The sequence below is a fragment of the Doryrhamphus excisus genome, linkage group LG1 (genome assembly GCF_037039965.1).
Source record: "Doryrhamphus excisus strain RoL-2023G ecotype Guam linkage group LG1, RoL_Dexc_Guam_v1.1, whole genome shotgun sequence".
In the NCBI taxonomy this organism is placed as follows: Eukaryota; Metazoa; Chordata; class Actinopteri; order Syngnathiformes; family Syngnathidae; genus Doryrhamphus; species Doryrhamphus excisus.
Genome location: NC_136357.1, coordinates 29086433 through 29107729, shown reverse-complemented (window position 1 = coordinate 29107729; position 21297 = coordinate 29086433). Strand labels below are relative to the sequence as shown.

The following is a 21297-nucleotide window of genomic DNA, read 5'->3' as shown; positions in this document are numbered from 1 at the left end:
TAGTACCCGTGAGTCTCGATTCAGTAAAAAGAAAAAAACTGGAGTTTTGAACGACTCGTTCATGACTCGCGCATCTGGACTTCTTCGTTGGTTGCTGTGTGCTGTGTTCACTGGACAGCTGGTAAGACACCTCGTTTAACCTACTTGTTTTCTTGTAGTCTGTTCAAGTCCTAACCTCAACTTCAGGCTGTCGTTCCAGTTAACGTCTACCGATAAGCTACAGGTATCTCATCCTGTTCTAAATGTCCGGTTGTGTTGCGCAAACGAAACTTGCCAAAATACAAATTTCTGGCAAGCTTACCATGTTGACTTTAGGACTGTTGTCGGCACAATGTGGGTTAACTCTTAGATGTAAGCTTTTATGGGTGCAAGTAAAGAGGTAACCATTTATTATTATTATTATGGAGCATTCACTTTCATATCCGCGTTTCGTTCCCGCCATTCCAGAAACGGAAGCGGAAGCTGAGTATGCCGAGCCAGTACTGCTAATGCTGGATGGTGCATGGTTGTTAGCCACACCGTGTCAGCGTCAAAGCTGCCGTTTTCACCCGCACATTTTGACCGGTGCCCTTTCGTCTTAATAGTTTACTGTATTTTGACTCTCGGTAAAAATATATTCCCCGGTTTTGCTGTTGAAGCACAGTTTCCGGTTAGCGAAATACATCCCGTGTGACTTCCAGAATAAAAGACGCAGGCAGTCGAGTCCAAGTCGAGTGCAAGTGGAAATTCGTCTAGTAAAATGTTGTCTGATATTGATAATTGATAGATCGTTCACCTCTAGTCCTTACTATAGTACTTGAGCATTATGATCATGGCTTGTCTTCATAGCACAAAAAAACAATAATATATACATTTTTACTAATGCAGAATATTTTTTTCTGAGTTTGATGGGAAACATGCACATGTTTAACACTATAAATGTCGCCGACTATTTCTGCAGGGACTCCGCACCATGGTTAAAACGGCTAAATCGGCCAGCTTAGAGGATGACACGTTCTCTCCTCTGCCTCCACCTCTGTCCCCGGGCCAGGCAGGGGACCCCTTTGGAAATGGTGAGAAGCTCCACACAGGCTACTTATTAAATCCTACCCCTCCATGTGGTACTTTTATAATCAGTAACTTACATTTGATCACTTCCTGCTTTCCGTAATACAGTTTAAGGTTTTTTTTTGTTTATTTATTTTTTTAAATTTTTTAATTTTTAAAAAAATATCACCTCGTACTTCGGTACGTGACAAAAATAAAATATAAATAAATAAATACACATTTAAATAAATAAAAACTTATAGGAAAGCAGGAAGTGAACAAATGTAACAGTTAGTGATTGTAAAAGTACCAGATGGAGGGGTAGGATTTTATAAGCTTTGCTTCTTCCTACTTCTTTTGGACATTACGTGATGCATTCAATTGTAATCTGATGCATGTTGAAATGAAATAAAACCATTACCATTACTTTTTATCAGTCATCCTTTCCTGTCTGCCCCCCCCCCCCCCCCCCCCCCCGTCTTATTGTACGGGTAGAGGACTACACTATTTCTCCTGTACCTCTGATGGAGTGACGAGTGAAGGCCATAGTGATTCTGACGTGTTGCTGTCCCTGCAGATGAAAGCGTCGGTGAAATGTCCAAGCTTGCGGAGGTTCCTGCCGCCAAACGGAAAGGAGTGAAGAGACCCCAGCCCAAGCTGGACTCCCACAGGTTGTCATCTCCCTTGTTCTGTATCGCTGCTAATGAAGAAGAAAAACCGTCACCTTGATTGCTATCTTCTCAGACTGACGACAGATAAAGGACTCCCAGCGCTGCGAACACTTTTTGACAACGTCCGCTTCAAAGGCAAAGGACACGAGGTAAGACTTCACAGCGCGTCCGTCGTATGAGCACATCTTTAAACCCGACGTCAACTTGGTGATGTTGAACCAGGCGGAGGATGTACGGCTGCTCATGCAGAAGATGGAGAACTGGGCCCACAGGTTGTACCCCAAGCTTCAGTTTGAAGATTTCATTGACCGAGTGGAGAAGCTGGGCACCAAGAAGGAGGTGCAGGTGGGACAGACGGCTCAAATCTTACTCTTTGTTAGCATGTAGCATTTGGAGATTTCTGATCAAAGCGTTATTTTTGGGAAACAAACCAACAGGAGAGCATCGAACCAAACGTTGACATTGTCACATTACACGGAACACGCAATGGATGGACTGTAAATAAACACTTACACTCATATTCATGGAAAACAATACTATTCTATACTGATTTGCAACCTGCAATGCATGCTGGGGGATCCCACATGTACATGTCACCAACAGGAAGTAACCCAGCATGTCCTGAGGGTGATACATTTGTTAAAAAAATAGTATTGTTTTGCATGTGAGACCGCCTTGGTATAGTGGTTAGCGCTCTGGACTTTGAAGCAGACACCCCGTGTTTGAATCCTCACTAGTAAGCATCATCGGGATTCGTCAGGAAGGGCATCCGCTGTGGCGACTCCGTAATCAGGAAAAAGCAGAAAGTATTGTTTTGTCTCTGGAGACATCGCGGTTCCAACATCGCCCCCTTGTGGTTTTTCCAAACATGAATTAATAAATGTTATGTTATTATAATCTATTTCTCAGAATGATACACTACAAAGCAAACAGACTATTTTGTTCCATGCTATATTGTACCAAAACCGAGGCAAAATGTTTTACGTTAACCAAATCATTTGAGAACTGGGGCGTATGATAACCAAGGTTTGTTTTTCCTCTGGCAGACTTGTCTCAAACGGATACGCCTTGACATGCCGCTGACGCAGGAAGATTTTATTGGTAAGTAGGCTCTATTTTATATATATATATATATATATATAAAAACTTTTTACTAGGCTTGTCAAAAATAACGCGTTAATACATAATAAATATATATATATATACAGCAGCTAAGCAGGAGGGCGTTGTTGCTGTCTCAGCTAACATTACTGACACCTGGTGGTCAGTGTACAATATTACATATCACTGCAATGTGTTTGAATGATTTGGATTTGGCTTCATTTAACCATTTTTATGGATGAAAATGCTTCATTTAGGTAATAGCCTTTATTTTTTGACCAATAATAGGTTTTATTCAACCACAAAATGGCATGATTTATTTCTTTTAATAATTTCTGAAAAACCATGATGGAGTGAAAATGTGATGACTCGTTATGTTTTTATCGTGCACAGGAGAAGAGGAGGCTCCTCCTGAAGCTCCCATCTTTGGAGAGGAAGACCACTTCACCAGTCAGAGCTTCCCCAGCGACCCGCCGGGGATGGTCCACTCCACCCCGATGCCCGCCGGCCCGCCGGCCCCCTCCCTGACCGATGAGGAGCGCCAACTCATGGAGCTGAACAGACGGCGAGCCCTGGAGAGGAGGCTGGCTCGCCAGCAGCACCAAACAGGTACACTTCCTGTCCCATCGGTTAGCTGCCATTTTAACAGTTGTGTTTGAGAGGCAGTGAACGCATCAAGGCTGAGAGCTTCTGGTATTCTGGATGTCAAATTCTAAAATACTAAAATTACATTACATTATTTCCCCCAAATAAATGCCTATTTTCTTTAATATTTCAACTTTATGCTACTAAAATATTATCAATCCTCATATTAGAATACAACTTTTGTCTCTTAATATTTTGACTTTATTCTGGTGAAATTGCTAATGTTTTTTTTTCTTCTCATTTTTCTGGTAATATAACTTTTTCCACAACCAAATTTTCCACAAAATAAATGCATTTTTTCTTTAATATTTCAACTTTATGCAACTAAAATATTATTTTTCCTTATATTAGAATACAACTTTTGTCTCTTAATATTTCGACTTTATTCTGGTGAAATTGCTGCTGGGTTTTTTGTGTCAAATACTAAAATTACAGCTGTTTTTTTTTTCAACTACAGTATTTTTCTTCTCGTTATTCTGGTAATATAAAAAAATTTCCCTAAAATTAATGCCTTTTTCTTTAATATTTCAACTATGAGACTAAAATATTATTTATTATTATATTAGAATACGACTTTTGTCTCTTAATATTTTGACTTTACTCTGGTGAAATTGCTGTTGTTTTTTCTGTTCTGTTTCTGTTTTCTGTTTCAAATATTTCAGCTTTCTTTTTTTTGCCATTATATTTTTTTGACTTAATTTATAAACTTTTCCCAACCTAATTTTTCCAAAAACTACAACCTCTTTCCTTGTAGTTGTTGAATTCTATTTTTAAAAAGTACCACGGGCCAATAAGAAAACAGTTACTGATATTAACGCTAGTCACCGATATTCTTCTAGCTAAATTTGCAAATATTATCTTATGCTAGTTCATATTCCACTCTTTTTATTGTGGCCCTCAGACTCCCAGACGGTCGGTTCGTCATTGCAAGCAGGCGACTCCTCAGCGGACGCATCGCAACCTTTTGTCAACGAGTCCAAAGGTCAAGACGAGGACGACAAGCCGGCCACCAGCAGCTTCAGCTCCCCGCCTCAGCTGTCAATCAAGAGCTCGGAGTCATCCACCTCGTGTGAAAAAGAAGCGCCAGAGCCCACCCCGGCATCCAGCAACATGCGTGAGAATGAAAATGAGGACGAATGTTGAGTCGTTTGCTCTCATTTGTCTCTCAACCCTTTTTGCTTCTGTCAAGCGTTGGAGTCGTTTACGTACGAGTACGTTACTACTAAAACCTGGTTAGCGTCATTCATTGCTTCCAAAAGGTCCGCCTTTAACTGAAACGGATGCTAACTCAATCAAATTCATGTCAATCCCGTTCAGAAAATGTATAGTTTTACACCCGGTAAACAATTCAAAATGCATATAAATAAATGAATATTATCTTAATTGAAGATGTGATTGTCCATGTGGCAGGAAGATCGACACAGACGCCACCTTCCTGTTTTGCCATGAGTTATTTCTCGAGTTCAATAGTCATTCTGTCCTCAAGAAGCCAAAAAAAAAAAAAAAAAAAATCCAGCATTTTGCTAAAGAAGGCAAGGAACACTATTTCTTGAATTCCAGAAATAACTCATGGCAAAACAGGAAGGTGGTGTGTCACTGCAGCATTGTCTTTGAGAACGGTCACGTCTTTGTTTATCATTTCTATGCATGCTAAGAATGCTAACAAGGACGTTTGTGGTAAAAATAAGGGATGTCTGATATTGGTTTGTTTTTGCCGAAAACCGATACGCTAATATCGTCCAATTTCCGATACCGATACAGTACTGTATGTGTCACATGACATATCTCCTGTGGTGGAATAAACACATTTTATGTACAGCATTTTAAAAAAAAAATCTGTTTTCATGATTGGGAAAAACTCTATCAACTGATATTGCATTTTTATGCTGATATCAGGCCGATAACTCAGACATCCCTAGTAAAAATACATTACAAACATACTGAAAAGACATGCGCCATATTGTAGCGGAAAATGGCCGCAAACCGAGGCAAAACACGCCAACCGTTACCTCCATCATGAAGTCGGCGTCCATGGCTCTTTAGGCTGAGTTGGTAGAGTCCAGGTCCATCAGGTCCATCAGCGCCAGGTCTCTAATCTCCTCCAGCAGTAAGTACAAATTGGGGCTTTTACTTTGGCAGAACTCTCGTTCCTGTTTGGACATTTTGGGCCGCTGCGCCGCTTTCTCCTGAGCCTGCTGGGACGCCTCCTCGGCCAAGCGCACCACCTCCTGCACCAGCTGGTTGCGGCCGTGCGACGGCGGCTGCGGGACCTCGGTGCCCCGGTGCGGCATGTTGTCGACGAGCTCCAGGTGGAGACTGTCGGCGTGACAGCGGGACGACTGCACGGAAATGCCAACCTGACGGAATATTCACGAACGAGTCATACGAGTTATTTTGTCAGCCGGATCAAACGCGAACGTGACTCACGGTGATGTGGTCGAAGAGCGCGAGGGTGGTGGTTCCCGTAGCGGACGAGGTGGTGATGTGGTCCGAATAGCGGCGCACGGAACCGCTCTGCCACTCGCAACCGCCATCTTGTCCGGCAGAGACCACTTGGCCTTCTCGGTTCTTCAAGTAGACCGGTCCTTTCAGGCCATACCTGCACATGGACAGTTGGGACAAGGTCCAGAAGTACGCTCTTCATGGGGGGGGGGGCTTCCAAACGTGCTCATTTTTACACCGGGCCACACTTTGGACACCCAAAGTCCATGTGTTCTTTTTAAGGGCTTCTGCACTCTACTGTATGAGTATCATCATCAAGTATTGTGGTAGAAAAGCAGCCCAGTATTACCAGTATCCAACAGTATCCAACAGAACAGAACGGTGGAACTTACTGAGGGACAAACGCCAACACGCCGTTGTCTCGGATGGCGTAAACGACGGCGTCGGCCACGCAGCACTGGTCCGTGTGAGGGTCTTTGTCCTTGAAGTACACACACTGAAACAACTCGGTGGACAACTTTTGGGCCTGCTGGGCCGCCTGGAGAGGAATCGAACAGATGCTGGTAAGTTTTTTTTATGTCTGGCTTTTTGTTAGAGGTTGTGCTACACCCGGGGGTGTCCAAACTTTTACAAAAATTTTTTTTGTAAATATTACATAACATTTTCTTTTCCCATATTATAACAAATTTTCCAAAAATGACCTTATTTTTGTTTGTTCCTCATAATAATGCAGCTTAAAATATAATTTTTTCTTAGATATTTCAACTCTATGCAACTAAAATGATGTTACTCTCCTCATAATATTCTAATATTCGGAGTTTATTTTCCTAAAATTGCCACTTTTTCCCTTGCGATATTTGGACTTTATTCTTGTTTGTTTCTCATAATATTGTGACTTAAAAAATATTTATATATTCCAAAATATTATTATTATATATTTATTTATATTATTAAATTATCATATATAAATATATATAATTATTATAAAAATATATATTTATAATATATTAAACTTTATGCTACTAAAATGCCAATTTTTCATTGATATTTTTAGATTGAACTGATAAAATCCATCCACGTGCCACAAAATGGCCCCAGTCCCACACTTTGGACACCCTTGTGCTACACGAACATAAAAACATCTGACCCTGTTCTTCTGGTTGATGTGATGCGCCAGCTCCTCCACTTCCTTGTTTGTGGCTAACGCTTTAGCGTAGCGCCGCCCCTTCTCCGTGTCAATGGCTGCGGTGAGAAGGCGGTGGACCGTCATGTCGGCGTAGCGACGAATGGGGGAGGTGAAATGCGTGTATCGGTCCAGAGCCAAACCTGGAAGAAAAAAAAAAATAAGTACAGTAAGCAAATGTAAATATTAATCAGTAACAACAGAACTGAACACAAAATGCAGTTTTTGTAGAAAATACTCTGATGGGAAAAACTTGTGTGTAAAAGTAATGTAGTGATTTCAGAAAACATCATAGCAACAGTAAAATATGGTGGTGGTAGTGTGATGGTCTGGGGCTGTTTTGCTGCTTCAGGACCTGGAAGACTTGCTGTGATATGCTGTGATAAATGGAAGCATAAATCCTGAAATAGAATGTCCAACGAGTATCCCATAGTATCCCATGCATACCATAGTGGTAGTAGTGGTCTTGGGACGTGGCACCAGTGGAGAAATACAGAGCCTGAGACATGGCTTGGGTGGCCATCATTCTCAGCAGCCTGTTAAGCAGGGGGTCCTGTGGGTCCACGGCCTGGTCCAGGGAGTCGGCTAAAGCCTTATTGGACCTGCGGAGAAGTCGGTAAATATCGGGGAAGCTCCAGGTTATCATATTTTGGACATCAGTGCTGGAGATAACCTTCAATGAACTTTACATGTCCTTTACGTACGAGTACGGTACCACTAAAACCCGGTTAGCGTCATTCATTGCTTCCAAAAGGTCCGCCTTTAACTGAAACAGATGCTAACTCAATCAAATTCATGGAAATCCAATGTGGCAGCAAGATCGACAGACACCACCTTCCTGTTTTGCCATGAGTCACTTCTTCAAGTTCAATAGTTCAATAGTCATTCCGTCCTCAAGAAGCCAAAAAAAATAAAAAAAGTTCCAGCATTTTGCTAAAGAAGGCGAGGAACACTATTTCTTGAATTGAAGAAATAACTCATGTCAAAACAGGAAGGTGGTGTGTCACTGCAGCATTGTGTCTTTGGGAACAATCACGTATTTGTTAATCATTTCTATGCATGCTAAGAATGCTAACAAGGATGTTTGTGGTAAAAATTAGGGATGTCTGATATTGGCTTGTTTTGCCAATATCGTCCAACTCGCAATTTCCGATACCGATATCAGCCAATACCGATACAGTACTGTATGTGTCACGTGACATATCTCCTGTGGTAGAATAAACACATGTTTTATGTACCACATTTAAAAAATATATCTGTTTTCATGATTGGGAAAAACTCCGATATCAACTGATATTGCATTTTTATGCTGATATCGGGTCGATAATTATCGGACATCTCTAGTAAAAATACATTACAAACACAGTTGGATAAATGAATATTATCTTAATTGAAGATGTGATTGTCGATGTGGCAGCAAGATCGACACAGACACCACCTTCCTGTTTTGCCATGAGTTATTTCTCGAGTTCAATAGTCATTCTGTCCTCAAGAAGCCAAAAAAAAAATAAGTTCCAGCATTTTGCTAAAGAAGGCGAGGAACACTATTTCTTGAATTCCAGAAATAACTCATGGCAAAACAGGAAGGTGGTGTGTCACTGCCGCATTGTGTTTTTTGGAACAGTCACGTCTTTGTTTATCATTTCTATGCATGCTAATATGCTAACAAGGATGTTTGTGGTAAAAATTAGGGACGTCTGATATTGGCTTGTTTTTGCCGAAAACCGATACGCTAATATCGTCCAAGTTCCGATACCGATATCAGCCAATACCGATACAGTACTGTATGTGTCATTTGGCATATCTCCTGTGGTGGAATGTACACGTATTTTATGTACAGCATTTTTTAAAATGATTGGGAAAAAACTCTGATATTCTGATATCAACTGATATATGCTGATATCAGGCCGATAATTATCGGACATCTCTGGTAAAAATACATTACAAACACACTGAAAAGACATGCGCCATATTGTAGCGGAAAATGGAACGCTAACCGAGGTTGCACTGTCTGATATCGACCCGTATCGTCAACGGCGAGCAGACGGTGGGAAATGACGCCAACCTGGTGTCGATGGTGAAGCCCTTGGACTTGGCACTGTCCACCAGCTGGCTGAAGAACTCCTGCCGTGGTGGAGGGTGATGCCTCAGCAGAGCCTGATGGGGAAAGCGTTCCTGGATCTTGCGTGCCACCCAGTGGTTGGCGTAGATCATGCACTCCGCCACCGTCTCGTGAATCTCCAGGGGCTGGCGCGGAACCAGAGCCGTGATGTTCTTGTCATGGTCCAGCTGGGCCCTCACCTGGGACGGAGGCATTGATGCCATTAGAGTCAAACACAGCAAGGACACGGGCATACGGTATGCGCTTAGCTTCAATTGCTAAGTCGCTAAAAGCGGCGCTTTAGTGAACAGGAAATAGTAAATATGCATTTCTACATGAAATCGATGTCCTTTTTACCTTCATGAAGCATTTTCAAGCAATAATAAATAAATTACAAATACACGGCATTCTGGTCACTTGGTGTCAGTAATCTTACTGTAATGTTGGGTGAGACACACAAGCACCAGACTCGGTCAACAAGTTTGTTTTTTTTTTGTTTTTTTCGCCACGGCGGATCTTTTTTGATGTTGTGGCCGTAACCCACACAAAGCTGAAACTCAACTCTGACCCCTCGGCGCCACTTCCTGTTTGCCCCCCCTCCTCCCGACCCTCTTATTCATGTCTTAAGTGGAATATTTACTCTTATTATGTTTACTATATTGGCTAATACGAGCGTAAAAATGACTGTAGGGATGTTATTCCATGTCTAGAGGTCTCTAATAATGTTAAAAGCATCTAACTCTGTTAGCTTCCTCCACAGCGGGTGAACAATGGTAATTAAAGAGAAAAGGGCAGTGTTTTTGCAGCTGGCGCTCACTGACGCGTTACGACCGTCACTTTTATTACAAATGTTGATCCAAAATCAAGGTGGGCTGTACGCTTTCTGAAAGCGTGGTGTACACACAGGAAATGATGCACTGCAAACCGACCAATCACATCGCAGCCTTTACGTTCTGAGGATTGTTTTGATGGTATGACTTTGGTATGAAATGTTACATCATCTGCTATGACAGTACCACTAACTCCTCATACCTCCACCCCTTCCAGTTCCAGAGCGCCGCCTCGATCCCGCTGAGCCCGAAGGTGTCGAGCCACGTGGGTCAGCGTCTCCAGAGCCCGGGTGAGCTGAGCTAATTTGGCATCTTTCTCGTGGGAGCTCAGGTGGGCCAACTCCGGTACCTGGACCTCCTCGCCGTTGAGGAGGGCCTGAGCCAGCTCGTAATGGAGCTGGTAGGAGGAGCGGATGATTGTGCGACCGTACCACACCTTGTCGACGGCAAGGGTTTGGGCGTCAAGCTCCCACAGCACGCTCATTGCGTACCTGCGTTTACACACACAAGCAATCATAGAGAAGGTCAAAATAGACTAAAAATACAAGAATTCGAGGACGGCCCTGAATATTTGTATAAATTAAAACTAAATGTAGCCAACTTTAGCCCATCGGAGTTCCCCTATTAACAAATCAGAGTAATTTGGAATAATTTCCTGCTTATTCCATCCATTCACACTCGCACGGTCTTACTGACCTGTCCACTCCTCCCAGCAGAGAGCAGAGATCGGCGCTGAGAACCGCAGGCAACATGTCGTACCTGCGGTCTGCAAGGTAGTAGGTTGTAGCCCTGAAACCAGTCAACAAGGTAAGACAATTTAGACTTCAGTCGTATTATTCACAATACTGTTTCACTACTCATGGAGGGGAGTAACAAACACATTTGGGATCAGTTTTGGGTGAAGGGGATCACTTAAAAACAATGTTAAACAGGTATTTGGGTGATACAGAGTCCAGCTCCTCTGCTTGGACACACTTGAAAACTAAAACGTTTTTCCCAGTGATGGGCGCATACAGAAAAAGTATTTTTTTATTATTTTTTTTAAATTATCATTAGTGCAATTTCTAATAATATACAGTCATCACTCGTTTATCATGGTATATTGGTTCCAGACCTGACCGTGATAAGAAATGAAATATTTTCATAATAAGGACATAGAAAACCTGTTTATAACCTTCTAAATACAAGTTCTAACATTATTAGAGGTCTCTAGACATGAAATAGCAACCCTACAGTCATCCTTACACACCTATTACCCAATATAGTAGTGATAATCAGAGAAAATAAACCATCCATCCATTTTCTAAACAGCTTATCCTCACTACAACCTTCTAAATATGGGTTTCAACATTATTAGAGGCCTCCAGACATGAAATAGCAACCCTACAGTCACCATTATGCTCCTATTACCCAATATAGTAGTGGTAATCACAAGAAAATAAACCATCCATCCATTTTGTAAACAGCTTATCCTCACTACAACCTTCTAAATACGGGTTTTAACATTATTAGAGGCCTCCAGACATGAAATAGCAACCCTACAGTAACCCTCATGCTCCTATTACCCAATATAGTAGTGATAATCAGAGAAAATAAACCATCCATCCATTTTCAATACAGCTTATCCTCACTACAACCTTCTAAATATGGGTTTTAACAATATTAGAGGCCTCTAGACATGAAATAGCAACCCTACAGTCACCCGTATGCTCCTATTACCCAATATAGTAGTGGTAATCATGAGAAAATAAACCATGCATTCATTTTCCAAATAGCTTATCCTCACTACAACCTTCTAAATACGGGTTTTAACATTATTAGAGGCCTCCAGACATGAAATAGCAACCCCACAGTCACCCGTATGCTCCTATTACCCAATATAGTAGTGGTAATCATGAGAAAATAAGCCATCCATTCATTTTCCAAATAGCTTATCCTCACTACAACCTTCTAAATATGGGTTTTAACATTATTAGAGGCCTCCAGACATCAAATAGCAACCCTACAGTCACCCGTATGCTCCTATTACCCAATATAGTAGTGATAATCAGAGAAAATAAACCATCCATCCATCCATTTTCTATACAGCTTATCCTCACTACAACCTAATTATGGATTTTAACATTATTAGAGGCCTCCAGACATGAAATAGCAACCCTACAGTCACCCTTATGCTCCTATTACCCAATATAGTAGTGGTAATCACGAGAAAATAAACCATCCATCCATTTTCTAAACAGCTTATCCTCATTACAACCTTCTAAATACTGGTTTTAACATTATTAAGAGGCCTCCAGATAAGAAATAGCAACCCTACAGTCACCCTTATGCTCCTATTACCCAATATAGTAGTAGAAAATAAACCATCCATCCATCCATTTTCTATACCATAATTTTTATTGCAGGGTACATTCATACATGCCACGGAACAATAATAAAGGTCCAAAATGGCCGCCCATGTCCAAAGAATGAATACATTCCGAATGCCACCCTCACCTTGCGCGTGCCTCCAAGTCGGTGAGCGATCCTTCAGGAACAAAGTGCGTCACGTCAGCAATATGGACGCCGAGCTCCAGCAGCTTCCCTCCAGCGAGAAGGCGCACAGACAGCGTGTCGTCGACATCCTCGCAGCCCGCCGGGTCGATGCTGAACACCAAGTGACTCTCCCTGAGGTCCCGCCTCTCGGCCGCCTGAGCAGCATCAACTCTCCATGGCTTTTCAGGAGAGTTCACCGGCATCTCTCTCAGCTAGGATAGTTAGCCATAGTTCAGAAAAAAAACTATGCATCTGCTATTATATTTTTGTAGCTCTCTTAGCTGGTGTATGAGTTGGTACTTCTCTGACCTGCGCATCAGAGAAGGGAGCCACGTGGATGCAGTTCTCCAACAGGATGGTCTGAATCTCTGTCTCAAGCTCACCGGCCCGACCCAGAACCCTCACGCTGTGTCCATTAGGATACAATGACGTGCTTTCCCATGAGTCAATGCGGACCACCACTCTGTGGTCCTGAACAACAACAACAACAACAACAAGATAAGAGTATTGGCGGCAAAGGTAGGACATTTATTCATTCATTTTCTATAGCCATTGTTCTCACTCGCTGCAGCCTATCCCAGCTGCCTTCTGGCGGGGTACAAGCTGGACTGGTGGCCAGCCAATCACAGGGCACATATAGACAAACAACCATTCACACTCACATTCATACCTATGGACAATTTGGAGTCGCTAATTAACCTAGCATGTTTTTGGAATGTGGGAGGAAACCGGAGTACCCGGAGAAAAACCCACACATGCACGGGGAGAACATGCAAACTCCACACAGGGATAGCTGAGGGTGGAATTGAACCCTGGTCTCCTAGCTGTGCTGCCTACGCGCTAACCACTCATGTTATCATCAATGTACTTGTTCTTGCATTATAGCAGCATGTATATCAAACCATAAAACGTTTGTTTATTTTTTTTTTTGTCAAAATAGGTGCGTCCCAATGACGTGCATTGTTAGCTAGCTCATATTAACTCGTTTTCTGGCGTTATAATGCACAGAAAATGCAAAAAAAAAAAAAAAATTGTTGATGCATTTTCACATAAGGATTGTGAATGATGGGCAAAATTCCAGTTCCCCTTTAACTGATATAAGGTCTGCGCACTAAACCACTCGGCCACCGTGCAGCCTCAAAAAGATGTTGTGTTATTTATTTTTTAGATTCAATGCTACGACCTCATTACCCTTGTGATGGTTCTCAGTGGGTTCTCAGTCTAGACTGGGATCTCTCAGATATCTCGGGGTCTCGTTCATGAGGTTGCCAGATCGGCACAGCGTCAGCCATAATGGAGATTTGGTGTCATCTGCTCACTCCTGCTCTCAATCGCTTTAAAACGAATGGCTTGTCGTTACAACTCTGGCCAGTAGATGGAGGTGTAACGCTGTAGTCAGAGGCCGGGTCGATGGGTTCTATGCTTAGTCATTTGGGAGGGGCTCCGAGTAGAGCTGCTGCATTGAGCAGAGCAGAGGAATGGGCTCGTCCCGTGACCCTCATAAGGGAACCACAATAGATGGATGGATTTCATATCATATTAACAATTAAAATGATTTCCTACTTCAGCCAAATCATTTCCTAGGGAGTTCTACTGAGGTTATGACTCTTAAAGGCAAACCAGACCTGCAAGGCGTCAGCCTGCTGCGTGCTGATGCGGATCTTTGGGATGCGATAGTCCCAAGGCACGGTCAGAATACGCTGAGAATTCCTGCTCTGGGACTGTGTGCTGTCCCTTGGTGGGAACGTTACCACATAGTCCCTCCAGTTCCTCTGCAGGATGCCCACAATGCGACCTGCAAGGTTCATGATTCAGACATCTTAACACAATGTGATGAAGTTGTGTCAGAATGTGAGTAGAGTTGGTCCCCACCTGTAGGTACAGGCTGACTTTGGATGTCCTCTCCGTTCTTGTCTTCGCCTTGGCCCTCCGTCAGCGCGGTGACCTTCCCTCTCCACTCACTCTTTGGCAACAACTCCACCGCGACCGCGTCGCCATGCACAGCCCGGTTTCGATTCTTATTTCCGTACACCAACACCTCGCTGCTCAACTCTGGAGCAGTAGACGTCCGGACGGGTAACAAGAGAGAAGAAAACATGAGGAGAGTCAGAATGGGAAAGGGAAAACAGCATCGATGTTAGAACCACCGTGGTACCGTACCCGTGTTTTTATCCGAGAGACCCCCTGTTGTGACCCAAGCTTCTGTCAGTGCTCGGTGCTTACTGACATTCAACGTGCCCTGAACAAAAGCAGAGAAGGGAACTTTATGAGGCGGGGTACACCCTGGACTCGTAACCAGCCAATCCCAGGGCACATATAGACAAACAACCATTCACACTCACATTCATACCTATGGACAATTTGGAGTGGCTAATTAACCTAGCATGTTTTTGGAATGTGGGAGGAAACCGGAGTACCCGGAAACCAGAAAACCCACGCATGCACGGGGAGAACATGCAAACTCCACACAGAGATCGCCGAGGGTGGAATTGAACTCGGGTCTCCTAGCTGTGAGGCCTGTGCAGACTAATTAAAATAGAATTAATTAAAAATATAAAAATATAAAATTTATAAAAATAAACCAAATAAATTTTTTTTGAAATTAATTAATAGTATAAAATATTAAAATAATAATAAAATAATAAATAAATTAAATAATGAAATTAATTAATTAATTAAATTAAATCAATAATAATAATAATGTAAAAATAACAAACAAATACAGTGTATCCCCGCACATTCACATTCTTGGACCAGATTTCTGGTCAACACATCACTTCCTGTCTGTCCCCCACTTAGCTCCCCGAACACCGGAGCACATTTACAGCAACAGACACAAGCATGAGTCTTATTTTCTCTTATTATGTTTACTATATTAAGTAACAGGAGCGTAAATGCGACTATAGGGGTGTTATTTTATGTCTAAAGGGCTCTAATAATGTTGTTTGGAAGGTCATAGACAGGTTTCCTATGCTCTAAAAATATTACATTTATACCGAAGAGAGCTGGGGTAGGCTCCAGCATCCCTGCGACCCTGGTCAGGATAAGCGGTAGAAAATGAGTCCTATCTCACGAAAAATTAACTTATCACTGTTAATGATGAATGGTTAAATGAGGGAGTTCATAGTCATGTTTGTTGTATGTAAAGGGTTGGAAGAGACCTGCTCAGACATTTATTTGATTGACCCCCGTCATTACAGACGTTGCCCACCAACAGATCCACCCACAAGAGGCCAACACTTGGCGCCCCCTGGTGCTCTAACACAGTACTTTCCCCTAATAATGCTTTGTTTTCCAAGGAGTCCAAGTTAGGATGACTTTACGATGGTACAATTTAGGATGAAAGCACAAGGTTCAAGCAGGGCGGCTGTACCTGAATGTAGCGTCCGGATTTGATGCCAGCCTCCAGGACTTGAGCCGGTAGATAATCAGTGAACTCTCTCTCTGCGCCCTCGCTCTCCTTCTCCAGCAGAGACTGGCAAATGGAGCCGTACAACTCATGGGCCGCCTGCACTCCTGACCAGAAGTTCTGCAAATAATCCTGGAAGGTAATGACACACATAAAACATCATTAGCACATATCCGTCATATGAATTGTTTTCAAGTTATCAACATGAATCAATATTATCATTGGGGCTTGATTTTCATTTTTAAACATTTTAATCAGATTAATCACAGGATCAGTATAGATGAATTGGTAATGGTAATGGTTTTATTTCATTTGAACATGCATCAGATTACAATTGAATGCATCCCATAATCAGTTCCCAGTTCCACATGTCCAAAAGGAGTAGGCCATGGTAAATCCTACCCCTCCATCTGGTTCTTTTACAATTTGTTCACTTCCTGCTTTCCTAATATAGTTTTTTTTTTTTATTATTTTTTTGTCCCGTATCGAAGTACGAGGCAATATGACCATACAATGTAACTGTCAATATTACCTTTTACCTACACCTACAAATTACCTTTTTATTGTTGCCATTTTTTGCCATTATTGTCAGTATTCATTCTATAATTATTATTTAATAAATTAAATCTTTATGTATTAGAAATATTTTGTTATTTTAAGACTTTAAAAAAAGTGTTTAAACCAGACGGAAGAAAAGTATTAAATAAACTCTGCTTCCTCCTACGCCTTAGCTTCCTCATCCAATTAAGATATCTGATAATTATATGGTTTCTAACGCTCATTCTTATATTCCATTGCGTAATGTTGGTGTGGCTGGAGTATACGCAGCATGCCTTGTTGGGAAAAAAAAAAGAAAAACCTCCACTGAAGTTCATGGATGTTGTGCATTAAATGACCTGTTAAATGGCGTACTGTTAAATATTGGTTTCATACATTAATAGAGGTGCCACACCATCTTGGAAGATTTCTCATTCACGAAGGAAGGAATTTCAAATTATTGTTGTAAAATTTTGACCTTTTTTCCATTAGAATAAACATTTTTGTCTCTTAATATTGACTTTATTCATGTAAAATTACAGCTGTTTTTTCCATTTTCCTATTTCTGTTAAAATTATGACTCGTTTAGGTTATCATTAGGTTAACTGTTTTCTCCTAACATTTGTCCTTTATTGTAAAATGACTGCTGATGTTTAATTTTTGGAAGGAAGGAAGGAAGGAAATGTCGTTGCCTGGCTCCCGCATAATAATAAATAATAATAATAGCAATGATGTGGATCATACATGAATCGAACGATGCGGATGCAAGCGGACAGTGTTCAATACGGTAAACACTATATGTACGATATGTGTGGTCATGTGACTCCTACCCGGACAGAGATGACGTAAACTCCAGAGTTGAGGCTGCAGTACCGAGCCACGGCCTCCCGGTCCTCCGTAATCATCACCACATCCATCATACCGGCGAGGTGGTTGTAGTACCACACTGCGGCAGAGTACACGCACCTACACACAAACACACAAACACAAAGTAAAAGCCATGTCATTTAGTGTCATACACTTTTCACTTCAAATCAAACAATACGGGGGGGGTAATAATCCGTACTCCAGGTGTCGCTTACCTGGTCTGCCATTTTTCTTGACTCTCCCCCTTTTCTCGCGGGCGGTAGGAAAATTCTTGAAATTCATTTGCAAACAGTACACAGTCATGTCGGGGGTCCTTCAGCAGGTTTCGCAGGCGGTTATACTGTCTGCACACACACACACATTACACACATACACACACACATTGACAACAACAACAAAAACGGCACTGAGACACAGGAGGTTCAATTCCAAAGAAAGAATATTTACACTCAATGAAAAGACAATGAGGGCAGCATAGCATCCTGCTGTGTCATCATTCAGGAAATGCTTGTTTTGAGACAGGGAAATGTAACTGTGAATTACAGTATCATATTTTTATTGTTTTTTTTAATGTGGTAAAAATGTTATCACCCATAACAGAAAGCTTCAGATGGAGGCTGTTGTTTTCTTAGACGGGACCTATTATGCTCATTATTCCACCCTTTGTATTGAGTTGTGGACTCCTATAGAGCAGCTACACACAATAACCAGCACAGAAAACTTGCCCGAAGACAGCCGGGATAGGCTCCAGAATGCCCGCGACTCTCGTGAGGATAAGCGGTAGAAAATAAAATGAAGCTAGACGTGTGGTAACCTCGCCTGCCAGAGGAGGAGCACTCATTGTCGGATACACTCTGTCAAAGGCACCGTTTATGCGATGGAGCTCAGAAGCCACGCCGATATTTATAGGTCAGAAAAGTGGAAAAAAGCATAATAGATCCCCTTTAAATATGGATTTTCCTCTCAATGGAAAGACAGGAGTACTCGTTCCGGTTGCAACAAGTATTGCAAATACCTCCTGTGTGACATTGCTGTGTATTTTATTGTCGGATTAGCAAGAATAAAAATGTCACACTCACAGTAAAAAACATTACACAGGCTGAAGAAGCTCATGGAGCATTTCATGTTGTTGTTATTATTATTAATATTATTTTTCCATCTTCCTCCCCAACCTGCACACCGCTTGTGTAATGTGCAATTTGCATTTAACACGTTGGTTAAACGGAGGTGTTTCCTAATTACGACTTTGCAATTTTGCTTTGTTCTTACACTGATGTTTGTGCCACATTGAAATGTGCAGCTTTCCAAATAAGCAGCATTATTTAATTTGCTGTATTGTTGTTGATAGTAGAACATGTAAATATGGCAGTTACTCCATAGCTTACATTGCATATTGCAGACTCTTATTTTGCACAAATCGTGTTTATTATTATTAGATATCGGAATAAAAAATGTGCTCCAATATGGGTACAATATGGGACAAACCTCAGTAAAAGTAAAAGACATAAAAGGAACAGACACCTGCAATCCTGACGCAGTATGGCATCAGCATAAACTTTATCAACTATGCCCACCCAACGTTACACAAAGTGAACTTCATATTAATGATGCAACATTTTAGAACGCCGCAGTAAGCAGAAAAGTACAACAAATTAGAATGAAAGCCAGAGTCATGTGGGACTCCTTATTTCTACAATATCCATCAAGCTTGTCAACAGCAGTCCTGGATGTTTGTGGCCGAGATATGCATTTCCACTCACAGGCCAGAGATCTCGTTTGGCTTCATCAGCAGAGCTTTCATATAATGAGGCTGACCCTTGGCCGCTTCTCTGCGAGGTGCTGCGTGCTTGGCCTCGCTGTGCCTGAAGCTCAAATATTCATTTTCATACTGACCTGTCACTCAACTCCTTTATACATTTTACAGTACAATAAGTCATGAGAAGCCAAGCACAGCGTGTGAGCATACAAGGATGTCACTGTTGAAGGATTTGCCTGGGGAAGCCAGTCACAATTCATTTTGGGCTATTATAAACGGGGGTGTATACATCGACAAACAACCGCTCCCATTCATACCTTTGGACAATTTAGAGTCGCCAATTAACCTAACATTAACCTAATTAACCTAGCATGTTTTGGGAATGTGCGAGGAAACCAGAGTACCCGGAGAAGACCCACGCATGCACGGGTAAGACATGCAGTCTTGCCCAAGCGGGGACCCAAACGCAGGTCTTGATATCCTGACTGTGTAGCTAACATGCTAACCACAACTAGCCGTATTACAGGCCAATGACCCAAACACCAAAAATTATATTGTAGCTTGTTTTGTTTGGTTGTCATAATATTACGACTTGGAAAAAATATAACATTTTCTTTACTATTTAAAGTCTGTGCTACTAAAATGATATTATTTTTCATGTTTAATGGTGACTTTTTTTCTTGTTAGAATACACATTTTTCTCTTAATATTTTGACTTTATTTTCATAAAATGTTTACTTTTTTCTTGTTAGAATACAAAGTATTTCTCTTAATATTTTGACTTTATTCTCTTGAAATTGTGACTTTTGCCTTGTTAGAATGAAAAAAAACAATATTAATATTTTGACTTGTTTGAATATTTTTTTCTCTTAATATTTTAACATTATTTTGGTAACATTTTGACTTTTTTGTTAGAATACAAATATTTTCTCTTCATATTTTGACTTTATTCCTGTAAAATTTTGTCTTTTTTCTTGTTAGAACACACAATTTTTCTCTTAATATTTTCAAATTATTGTTGTAAAATTTTGACTTTTTTCCATTAGAATAAACATTTTGTCTCTTAAAATTACAGTTGTTTTTTTTCCATTTTCCCATTTCTGTTAAAATTAGTACTCGTTTAGGTTATCATTAGGTTAACTGTTCTCTCCTAACATTTTTCCTTTATTGTAAAACGACTGCTGATGTTTCAGTTTTTGCTATATTTTAACTATATAGTGACACGGGCCAATCAAAAAAGGGCTGCAGTTTGGACACTCCTGCACTATAATGATGTCTGAATGGCTTGTCGTTACATGTCGATCCAGCAGATGGCGTCGTAACACTGCCTGGTCAGAAGCATTGAACGCAACAGCCAACAACTAACGGACAGACGGTCATGAAGGAAAAGACTGAAGCGGAAGTACCTGCGTCCTTTGCTGTGCTGCACAGCCTGGCAGGCTGTCTGGGTGAAGATGATGCCCTGCACCTCTCTGAGCTCCAAGATCTCCTGGTAGTCCACCACGACCCCGGCATCAGGCACCACATAGTGTGTTAAATCCCCTGGCAACACCTTATCACCTGCGTGAAAAGTGCACTGGATTTAAAAACTAGATCTGAGTTCCCCTATTTTTTGAATCCTGCTGTGATTATTGTATGTAATTGCAGCACTTTTGTGTGTGTGTTATGTTTGTGTGTTTTTATTGTTGTTCGCAGTTTTGTTGATGACCAGACAAAAGAGGAAAATAGCTAGCTGGTTAGCAAAACACTTGTTGGAGCCTTTTCAACACTGCATTTAATTAGATTGGGCTATTCCGGTAACTTGGCCTACTTAAGGCTGCCAGATAATAAAAGCTGTACTGCTCAGATAAAATATTAGCTTCGACGTGGTAATGGCGGCATAAATAACGCCCGTTTAGTGTTTGGACGGTGTTTTATTTACCGTTGTCACAGCCGTCCAGACACAGAGAGCTGTAGCATGGCACTCGCTCCCTCACGTAATGTTCGCGGACCACACGGACTTTTCGCCCCCGGTTGGTCTTTAAATGTAGAGTTTTCTCCGTCTTTGTAATCATCTTGTCGACACCACACGGAGCCATGCAGCTGCCGTGTGTAAAACTTGTAAACAGTAAACGTTTTAGCAACTCAAACAGGAAGTGGAGGGCGCACAGCGAATGACGTCACGATGGATGATCTTGTCGCTTTCAAGTGCTTT

The 21297-nt window shown here is 41.5% G+C and overlaps 2 protein-coding genes across 3 annotated transcripts; one reads left to right on the top strand and one right to left on the bottom strand.

Moving 5' to 3' along the window:
• Window positions 1-5: 5 nt before the first annotated feature.
• On the top strand, window positions 6-5196 carry tipin (timeless interacting protein). Its single transcript, XM_058078299.2, has 8 exons — window positions 6-121; window positions 941-1052; window positions 1604-1697; window positions 1771-1846; window positions 1920-2042; window positions 2744-2798; window positions 3192-3407; window positions 4345-5196. Exons 1-8 carry the CDS (start codon window positions 62-64, stop codon window positions 4584-4586), a joined length of 978 nt encoding a protein of 325 aa, XP_057934282.2. The 5' UTR covers window positions 6-61; the 3' UTR covers window positions 4587-5196.
• dis3l (DIS3 like exosome 3'-5' exoribonuclease) lies at window positions 1622-21190 on the bottom strand. Of its 2 annotated transcripts, none has more exons than XM_078793414.1 (19): window positions 21025-21190; window positions 20510-20663; window positions 17563-17691; window positions 17311-17446; window positions 15908-16075; window positions 14695-14773; window positions 14407-14586; window positions 14160-14329; window positions 12844-13005; window positions 12496-12746; window positions 10696-10788; window positions 10202-10490; window positions 9134-9369; window positions 7516-7670; window positions 7033-7211; window positions 6278-6423; window positions 5871-6042; window positions 5453-5800; window positions 1622-1726 (listed from the first exon to the last, which is right to left on the bottom strand). In XM_078793414.1, exons 1-18 carry the CDS (start codon window positions 21179-21181, stop codon window positions 5483-5485), a joined length of 3174 nt encoding a protein of 1057 aa, XP_078649540.1. In that variant the 5' UTR covers window positions 21182-21190; the 3' UTR covers window positions 1622-1726; window positions 5453-5482. The 2 variants fall into 2 exon arrangements, with proteins under 2 accessions (XP_078649540.1, XP_057934281.2); XM_058078298.2 differs by lacking the exon at window positions 1622-1726 and adding an exon at window positions 3191-4478.
• Window positions 21191-21297: the final 107 nt, after the last annotated feature.